This window comes from Arachis ipaensis, chromosome B09 (assembly GCF_000816755.2).
Source record: "Arachis ipaensis cultivar K30076 chromosome B09, Araip1.1, whole genome shotgun sequence".
Lineage (NCBI taxonomy): Eukaryota > Viridiplantae > Streptophyta > Magnoliopsida > Fabales > Fabaceae > Arachis > Arachis ipaensis.
This window is the reverse complement of record NC_029793.2, coordinates 6,251,390-6,261,929: the sequence shown is the minus strand read 5'-3', so window position 1 is coordinate 6,261,929 and position 10,540 is coordinate 6,251,390. Positions and strand designations below refer to the sequence as shown.

Sequence of the window (10,540 nt, the reverse complement as noted above, 5' to 3'; positions counted from 1 at the left end):
CTTATATTCAACCATCTTACACCAATACGAGGATTGAGTTCTTCATCAAAAAACTCTCTAATTGAATATTCTCTTAATCCAATAATAAAAAAAGGGGTAAGTATGGTTTTGGTTCCAAAAGTTTAGCGCCAGAATTGAAATCGTCTCTCTTCTAATCTTTGATTTAAAATCGTCCTTAATGTTGCATTTCTATTTAACATCGTCCTTTATATTTTTTTCGGACATAAATGCCTTTTTCATCGTTAGGAGTTGTTAGAACAACAGTTTAATATAAAAAAAGGAAAAGCATTATAAATATATATGTAAACGAAAAAAAAAGGGCAAATTGGTTTGAATCTCCCACTACTGCAGATACCACCGTCGCGCACCTCGTGGAGGGAGAACGCCATGGCTGCCAAAAGCTCAATCTCGTCTCGAAGCAAATCTTCCTCGCATGGTAGGTTGCTACTTTGTTCCCATGGTGAGAGGCCGGTGCTGCGAACCTCGGGGACGAAGGAGAACTATGGGCGCAGATTTTGGGACTGTGTTTACTATGATATTTGTTTTTTCTTTTCTTTTCTTCTGAATTGAGCTATTTGGGTTGAGGATTGGAGAGTGAAGACGGTGATTCTGTGTAGGTGCATGAAGGCTGCAACTTCTTTCGTTGGTCAGAGCCAGAGACAGAGGTGGAAAACCTAGAAATTGCAAGAATAATGAGGAAGGTTGCCTCCCTGAAATCAAGGATGAAAGCGGCAGAGTGGAAGTTAATGGTCGTTGCTGTGTTAGGGTTTTTTGGGTGGGTTGGGTTCCTGTATTTGCTGCTACAGAATTTTTCTATGTCCAGGCCTAAGTGTGTAATTCCATTGAACCTGGTATGAAAAGGGTGTTTGGGTATGATGCTGTTGTTGTTGTTGGTAAATTGTGTTAGGAATGGTTTTGTTGAATGTGTTCTGTTGAAATGTGTTTTGTTGGTAAATTATTAGGTGACTTCCCTGAATGTGTTCTGTTGAAATGGCTTTCAACATGTATAAATGACAATTATGTAAGCATGGTTGGTTGTTGAAATGTGAGTATGATTTCTGGTTGGTAAATACCTGATTTCCATTACTGAGTAATTCCATAACAATATCACAAACTTGAGTCAAAGACAAGCTCAACTGAATATGGTAAATGTCATAGTAACATGCATAATAAAAAGTGTTTTACACCCAGAGGTAATCCCAAAAGGGTTGGCTGGTCCAATCCAGCAATTAAGTATAACACATAGATGCTCATAGGTAAAATATCACAAAAAAAAGGAGCTAACAAGTCATACTGACATTACCAGGAAGTTAACACAAACATAACTCAAAATAAGCCAACATGCACAAAATACAATCATGACAATAGGATGCTAAGTTTTTCATTTCCCTAAAGCAATCCCCATTTTCTTGGAGGCAACTTTGCCATTAACTTCAGTTTCTTTGGAAAAATGTGAGGTACTCCAGAAAGCCTGGCAGAGAAGTGACCAACAGGTTGGCTTGAGGATGTGGTAAGGGTAGGATGAGATGAAGGAAGAGTTCTGGTGGCTGGCTGTGATGAGGATGAAGGAGGTGCTAAACTTATTGGGCTGACAACCTTGTTCGGCTGTGGATCATGTTGGGTTGAGCAGTTGGGCTTAGTAGTTCCCTTGGGCCTGTCTCTAGGCCTTTATGGCTGTGCTGCATTGTTGGATTGGGCTGAAGTTGGTAGGTGTGTTGCTGAAACAGCTTTCCTCTTGACAGATTGCTTGGGAATGGGCTGAGAAGAGGCAGTCTTCCTTCCTCCCTTGGCAGCTAGAGGGTTTGATTTGGTGTTTCCCTTCTGCTGCTTTCCTTTGTTCTTTGACTGTTGGGCCACACAAACATATACAAATTTACGATAACAATATTATGCTTATGACAGACCAAAGAATAGAAGGAAGACAAATAAAAAATCATACCAAGTCCTCAATAGGTTTAGGGCATCTGCTTTTGTTGTGTCCAACAGATCCACACATAGAGCACCTTTGTCTCTCTTCCTTCCTTGATAAGTGAGTGCAGCTGCTCTGTTCTTCATCTCCAGCAGCTGCTCTCCTCTTTTTCACTGGCCTGTGACTAGGCCTTCGATAGGAGGGAGGCATAACATCAGGGTGTGCTGTTCTCTCCTAAAGATCTACTCCATTCAAGGGCTGTATGATTGAGTCATAGCACCTCATGTACGCTTCTTTCTTATAACAGCCATCCACAAAAGGTTCTAACTCAAGTCCCTTGAACTTGATGCAACTAATAGCATGGATACAAGGTATGCTACTCATCTGCCACATTCTACATGAACATTCATGGGAGCCTAAGTCTACATCAAACTTGTCTAAACCGTTCACAACTTCATACTTCTGAGCTGCAGACCAGTATGGCCGCCACTCCCTAGCTGACCTAGATCTCTTCTCCAACCTGAATCTAATCCTAGGTAAGATTGTTCCTGAATAATTCTGTGCAAGTTCCCTATTTTTTGCCCACCTAGTCATTAGTTTAACCCTAATTTTCTTTAACATCGTAACTATAGGCTTCTCTCTAGCATCAACTATGGCAGAATTAAAGCTTTCAGACATGTTATTAATCAGTGTATCTACTTTAGAGTTATAAGTGAACCTAGATCTAGACCAATACCTAGGAGGGATAGCAATTAGGTACCTATAGGCTTCCTGATTCACAGCTTTCAACTCGGCCATGTGCCTCTCCCAATCCTTCCCGTGAGTCGCCTTAGCACACTTCCACATCAGTTTCTTCAATTGTAACCCTGGAAACCTTTTCCTGAAGTTGCTGTACAAGTGTCTCACACAGAACCGATTATCCACTCCTGGTATAACCTCTTGATATACTGGAAACAAACCCTGCACTCATGAAATCAAGGAGCTTGTAATTAGGGAGAATTGAATTGTTATAATTCATGTTGTAAAATTAGTGAAGTATGCTTACTTTCTGTTGGTCAGACATGAAAGTAGATCTTCTCATCTTCTCAAGCCCAACATCAGATGCAAGATGACTTAGAAACCAAGTCCATGAGTCCTTCGTCTCGGCCTCCACAACCCCATATGCAATCAGAAGCATTTGATCATTCGGATCCCAACCAATTGCAGTGAGCAGTTGTCCTCCCTGGGGTGTCTTCAAAAAGCAGCCATCTAGGCCAATGAAGGACCTGCAATGCTAGAAACTCTGCCTGCATGCTTCCAAGCACACACAGATCCTCTGAAAGATGAAGTAATTGGTCATGGATGATGCTGGTGCTTCATTATCAATATCTGGGGACCTCTGCACTTGTATGCGAACTGAGGATCCTGGATTTGCCCTCATTAGCTCCTGTCCATAGTCATAAATCCTTTTATACTGCTCTCGGAAGGTTCCCTGAATTTGATCAAGTGCAATCTGCTTGGTCTTACTTGCCAATGACTTAGTGACAGTCAAGTTCCACTTTTTTGTGGCTTCGAAACCAACTCCCTTATCTTCACCTTCGGATTTGCTTCAACCTTCTTCTTAAACGCCTTGCCGAGCCATTTCGAGTGTAAAATCTCCACCCTGTGTGCTTGTGTGCATGTGTATGTCAAGTTCATGCTGCGTAGCTGTCAAGTTTCCTCACCTCTGATTTTTGCAGCATACACCCAAAAAGGACAATCACCCGAACAAACAGCCCTAACCCTCTTCAAATCACACTTTCTAAATCTGATTGCCCTTGCGGTATGCACAGCATAAGCAGTCACAGTGTCCTTGAACTCCTCCCGAGATGCATATACTGTGCCAACTTCCCATTTGTATTGATTCATATATTTTTGAAACATGTGAACTGGAAACCTCAAACCCTTATGCTCCGAATCAGACCCATCAGCCCCAACCTGGTGATCCAAATCTAAGTCATCACTATTTCCTCCATCAGCATCTTCAAAGTCCTCATTTGCTACAGCGTTCTTTTTCACATCCGTGGGTTTTTTACTCATCACATTCACATCTTGAAACCACTTACCTCATGATCAAGCTCATCATCACTATCAGTAAAGTGCACATCATGCTCACTGTCGTCCTCTTCTCCAGATGGTTTATACTCTGAATCGAGACTGTCACTGTCACTAGAATTACCATACTCAACTTCATTGTCGTCCTCTGCCCTAGAGTCAGCAGCAACTGGTTCAGATTGGTTTCGCCCCTCATCTACTCCACCATACAGAACTAGCTCTTGCCCCTCACTAATGTCACCCATCCCATCTTTATCCCCAACATCAATGTAGCCAGCATCAGGAAACACCTCTTCGTCCTGAACCTTGTGGACAACATACAACTCTACATGGTCTCTCAACTCTGCTATTCTACACATGGCAATGGAATCCGCATCACTTTTAAACAATTTCAGATTTTTCTCCATGTCTTCATCTGCTGGATCCTTGAACCACAACGATGGGATATTCTCCTCGACGTAACCAAATTGCTTTAGCTCAGTATAGACTTCAAATACAGACCACCGATCACCATCAATCTCTTCTATCACTGTTGTTTCTCCTCCCACATACTGTAATGGACCGTTCTTATAAGTAAACCATCCTCCATGGTAGACCTTCACTTTAAAATAACCCATTGTCTTCTACAACACCCTGAAACAGAATACAACAACACAAAGAAATTAATTTAAAAGATGAAACACACGAACCTTCCTATTTCACAACGATGCTAATCCCTAGTCTCCATACACATGGCCTCATTTCAACCATAAACAGACCACCAAAACCTAAACAATCTAACCCGATACTAACCACTGCAACGAGAGCTACCATACTGAAAAGAAGGAGGAAAATCATACCTACGCAAACCTTATCAGTAATGCTTCAGCGACTCTTCACGTCCCTTCCTTCCAGTTGCTCGATCTCGCCTCCTCTCTTCAGTTTCAGTCCATCAACACCTTCGGTCCTTTCTGATTCTGGGTTAGGGCACAATGTAATCGGTTTGGTTTACGAAGCGTTGTGAATAAAGGGTGTTGTAATAAACGTTAAGGGTTTTCATCCAATTGAACACATCAAGTGTTTCGCGCGAAACACTAACGTTGAAAATGGTAGATTTGTCATTAAAAAAAAATTATTAGAAAGAACGATGTTAAATAGAAATGCAACATTAAGGACGATTTTAAATAAAAAATTAGAAGAGGGACGATTTCGATTCTGGCGCTAAACTTTTGTGACCAAAACCATACTTACCCTTTCAAAAAATGTCGATGAAGATTTTAAATACAAAGAGTCTCGTATACCAGAATTTTTAATTTATTTCTTTTACAATTTTATTCAAATAATTTTTGAATTTGAAAGGTTATAAAATATTTCTGAACGTTTGCTCTCTACGTAGGAAGTTTCAAATTAAATTGATTGCATTTGCTATAGGAATGAAAGTTTACCCTCTACAAGTGGTAGGAAAATTCAAATTAAATTAATTGCATTTGCTACTCTTTTTCCATTTTTTTGGCCATTGTATCATAACTTATAGTACATCTTCCTCATAAACACAAGCTGCTAACGCCTTCCACATAAACAGCAGCCACACTTAGACCATGTCAACCATTTCAAGTTATACCAAAACCATGAAGTTCACAAAACCTACAACATTAAACCAAGCATATACAACCTCATTTGTTATTCTTATTTATATCATGGTGTTTTAAAGGATGATTATGGCCTATGGGCCAACTGATCTAGTTGCCATCAAACTTAGTTCAACTGTCTTTTTATATATTTTTGGATGAATATCCAATTTGGACCTGATAATTTTTTTCAAGGACTACGAAATTCTAGAACAGGTTATGGCCTATATATATAAAAATTGCTATTCTTATTTATATCATGGTATTTGAAGGGATGATTATGACCTAGGGCCAACTACACTGATCTAGTTGCCATCAAAGCTAGTTCAACTGTCTTTTTATATATTTTTGAGTGAATATTTAATCCGCTACTTAGTAATTTTTTTAAAAGGCTACGAGATTTTTAAACAAAAAAAAATATATATTTTTTTGGTTTTTAATATTTAAATTTTGTAAGACTGGTTAATTCTTCTGACGATGATCTCTTTTTAAAACATATTTATGTAACACATTAATCACTAATATATCTTTTATTTAATTTTTATAAGTAAAAATAATTTAAAAATCACTAATGTTTCTTAATTTTATCCAATAAATTTAGCTAATGTATTTGAAAAGATAATAAAAAATAAAAATAAAAACTAAACGGCCTTGACAATTATCATTAAAAGATAACGAGATTTCTAATAAAAAAATTTGTAAATTCAAATTAGTTTTTAATGGATAAATCAATAGTTTAACATATCTTGTATAGAGAGAAAATATTGACATAATAATTAACCAGTCTTATAAAAATAAAGATAAAAAAACGAAAAAGATATTTTTTTATAGAGAACCTCATTGTCAGAAGTAGTTTAAAATTTTTTCTCTATAAAATTTTTTCTCTATATTTATCCTTTTTCTCGTCATGCATACTGCATAATAACAAATAGAATCATTAAATTTTATTGAAAAAATATAAATTTTAAAAATAAATGAAATATCATATTGTTTCCAAAATTTATAAAATTTTAGACGAATAATTTATAGCGTTTGATGGATAAAACTCACAATCAACAAGGGATAAAATATTAATTGGTGTAAGTATAAAAACTTGAAAAAAAAAAAACTCAATACAATACCCAAATCTTGCTTAGTGGTAACACCAAAATTGTAAATCTAATTAGGAATGTGTAAAAGTTGATAACAAGAATATTACAATTCTAAGCTAAAACTAACAGATTCCCGGTCATCAGTTGACAATAATATTGCATTTACCGCGTTCTTAAAGTCAAGCTTCTCGTCAACGTTAAAAGAGTATGTGACCTTGACAATCTTCAAGTCATGCCACCAACACTTTGTACCACCAAAATGGTCAAACCACTCCTGCTTTTTTCTGCCCATCAGCAACTCATAGACAAACTGTTGTGTTCCCAAAACAACAAATATAGTTAGTTAGAGACACTGCACACCATTTATATATATATTGTTAACTGAGAATCAATAATATGGTTCTGAAAACTACATCAAATTAGTTGGTTTAACCAATTAATCAAAAATTGGTCACTTGATCAATCTGATTTAAAATCGATAAAAATCAATAAAAAAGTCAAAAAACCATTAAATAAGTTGAATCAGTTCAAATTTTTACTGGAAAAAAACTTGTTAGAAGTTATTTTTTAAAAAAGATTTTTTTTGAAAATATATATATATATATATATATATATATATATATATATTATACAAAATATATTATTATAATATCTATTTTATTTCTGATTAAACTTCAATTAAATATTTAAACATGCAGTTTTACCGATTCAATAATGAACGATCTAATTTTCAGAACCTTGATTGATACAAGGTTGTGAGTGGTTCACGAAAATATTGTAAAAACATTAATGGCAAACCAATTCTGATACAACGAAAAAACTAATAAGCATACCACAGTGAATGGTTTCATGCCATAATCATACTGAAAGAAGAATGAAATAGTTTTTGGACAGCAACAAGAGAGCAACCAATTCATATAATGGAAATAAAGATCCTCATCCTCATTTGGAGAAGAGTCCAATTCCAAGCATTTGATACTAGGAGGAATGGATGAAACTTGCTGTATACTCAGACAATTCTGTTCAATCTACATAAATCATGATGCATAAAAGCAAATAAATAAATAAATAGAATTGGAACATAGATATGCAAGCAAACACAATGAATGAATCAAGTAGCTAGCTAGCTAGTGAATCTACTTACCCCATTCGAATGATAGACAGAGAGGGAGAGTGATGCCAAAACCTTTTGTGGTTTAATGTTTTGGATAAATTCCCTCAAGCTATAATAACCATGCCTAAATTCATGGACAGGAGAGGCATTGAATACCAAATGATCAGAACTTGTTAGGAAAGATATAATAGCTCTGTCATCTCCGCAATAGTAAAATGATAATAAATTTGGAGCATCAATATTCACCTCCTTCAAGTCAGAGTCATTTGTAAACTCCAAGATCATGAGTTGAGCACCCGAAATAGTAATTCTCTCAGACATAGAGCAACAACACAATTCCAAATGCTCAAGGAAAGGGAATTTATGAGATAGATCAAATAACCACTTGTCTGTAACATCAGTATTCCACAGACACAAACATCTCAATCTTGTGAAACTGTCTAAATTCAACTTGAGGGGAACTTCTAAATTATAGAAAGGACCATATGCATAACATAAGTTCTCAAGATTTGGAGCATCAATATATACCTCTTGTATTCCTTGAATATCAGCTTCCTTTAGCTTTTGTAGACCATGCAGGAATAATGATTCCAGAAATTGTTTGTTCCGAAATGGATTCTTCCTGTTATATACTAAACAACAATATACAGTTAAATCTTCAAGCAGGGGACAGTGAGAAATGAGATGCTCAATAATTCCTTTATCTTCAAGGAGTAGCTCACGTAAACATAGTGTTCTCAGTGAAAATAACTTGATAGAATGATTGAAGAATGACTGGTTAAGTCTTATTTTTCCTTTCAACACCAACTTAGTAAGCGATTTAACTTCAAAGACACAATGTGGTAAGTCATATTGTCGATCATATCGATATGCTCTCCAATCAGGTCCATGATAGGTGGCAGAGTAGAGGAGGCAAAGCTCAAGTACTTCCACACGATTTTCGCTAACCATGTTCATCCAAAGATCAAAATGATGGGACATATACTTATTGTGTTCTGGCATCATGTCGAGCTTAAATACTTTTATTGTTAAGCTTTGGTCACGAAGCTTCAACAATCTTCTCATTACATAGCCAATTAGTATGTCTAGTTTGCTAATTATCTGAGGACTATAAGAACCAATAATAATTCTGTCGCAAATGGATAATATGGGAAATGAATACCATGTGTCTCTCCATTCATTTGACAAAACACTAGTCCTGGCAGCATCTTTTTCTGGCAACCTTGCAAGAATGTCATGAAGTATAGGTTTTGGCAGAGCAGATATTCGATCCATTTCTTCATAACATCATAAGCCGTTGAAAAAAGAGTTCTACATGTCAATATAAATTATTTATCTGAGTAACGGAAGGATCTAATGTCTAAAGTCTAAACACCAAAAAAACAAACTCTTAAATCAGCATGGCACCTGGTAGAAAATGGGAACAAACAACTTTTATTTTAACCGAACCATATGTAAAATTGCCATCCAGAATTTTCAGAAAATAAACAACATCAAGGACTTACGAGAAGCAAAATAAAACAAAAAAAAAAAAGAAAGAAAAAAGATCCACAAACAGAATGAAAGAAAGATATGTTTAAAATTCTATGAGGAATATGCATTTACCGAAGAAACTTTGCCGCGTCGTTCAGTCTCTCTCCGACTCATGTGTTTAGGGATTTGGATCCTCTAAAATTTGAATTTTACGCAAAGTGTAATCTTTTACTTTTGATTTCTCTTTTATATTTATTCTTGATCTCACCTATGAAATAAATGGTGAAAGATAACACTTTACTTTCTAAATTAAAATTCAAACTATAGAGGATTCAAATCCTGTGTTTAGTAACCGCAAGAGGTTAACACTTGACAATACTAAATTACTCTTCAATTCGCTTTATATACTAGTGACCTATGACTTTTTTACTGAAATGCGCATGAAAAAATCTTTAATTCCCAATATACGCACCGTTTGATTTTTCTCCTCAAATACGCACGGCCATTTTGCTTGGGTCAGCCACGAAATGGTTCTAGGCAGCAAGTCAAGCATGGTGAACACGAAATGGTGCATTGGGTCTGACACGGGCTATATCTTCTGTAGCAGACCTTCTGTAGCAGGCATGAGATGGGAGACCTCACCTATGACACACACGAAATAGTGGAATTCATATACGAAGCACACGAAATGGACCAACTCAATGCATGCACACACGAAATGGGCCATTTTGCTTATGGCAGGCACGAATTGGTGTGTCTCTTTTGTACTGAGTTGTTGTGTTCATGGTTGCTTTCTTGAATCTTCTTGGTTATAACTTTTTTTATTTATTAAATTAATTATGTATTACTCTTATTTTTTTCTTTATAAAATTGCAAGAAAAAATGACTCATAATTAACCGTGCAAAAAATTCTTCCATTTTTATGATAATTATAAGAAAAGTGGTTATAACTTTTTTTAACAATTTGTGATAGTATGAAAGACTGGATTAAGGCACTCAAAGAAAGATTAAGAGTAAATGGAGTATATATTTTTTTGCATTTATATGGTTTACATACAAAATTTAAGAAGGAAGCGATTTTTAAGGTAAAAAAAAAAGGTATACTTTAGAAGGGATGAAGAGAAAAAAAAATAGTTTTAACTTATATGATTTAGTACTACGTACTCTGTGATATATTGTACTGTACTCTGACTTGCAATTTGGACTCAACTTTTAACAAACATAAATAGAAAATTCATTATATGCATACATTATAAATAAAAAATTTAATTTA

General features: G+C 35.8%; 2 protein-coding genes across 9 annotated transcripts in view; both read right to left on the bottom strand.

Moving 5' to 3' along the window:
- LOC107617023 (F-box/FBD/LRR-repeat protein At1g78750) overlaps positions 1-10,540 on the bottom strand; it is a 99,614-nt gene that overhangs the window by 9,474 nt on the left and 79,600 nt on the right. The window lies entirely within an intron of this gene.
- LOC107617020 (putative F-box/FBD/LRR-repeat protein At4g00315) overlaps positions 6,686-10,540 on the bottom strand; it is a 6,830-nt gene continuing 2,975 nt past the window's right edge. For 2 of the 8 annotated variants that reach the window (XM_021111641.1, XM_021111643.1), the window contains exons 3-5: positions 7,825-8,040; positions 7,514-7,708; positions 6,686-6,990 (exon numbers count right to left, since the gene is read on the bottom strand). In XM_021111641.1, coding sequence (XP_020967300.1) covers positions 6,784-6,990; positions 7,514-7,708; positions 7,825-8,040 — 618 coding nt within the window. In that variant the 3' untranslated portion in view covers positions 6,686-6,783. Of the gene's footprint in view, positions 6,991-7,513; positions 7,709-7,824; positions 8,427-8,956; positions 9,153-9,399; positions 9,600-9,739; positions 10,132-10,540 lie in introns of those variants that run through there. The other 6 variants (XR_002354195.1, XR_002354194.1, XR_002354196.1 and 3 more) reach the window with 6 other exon arrangements.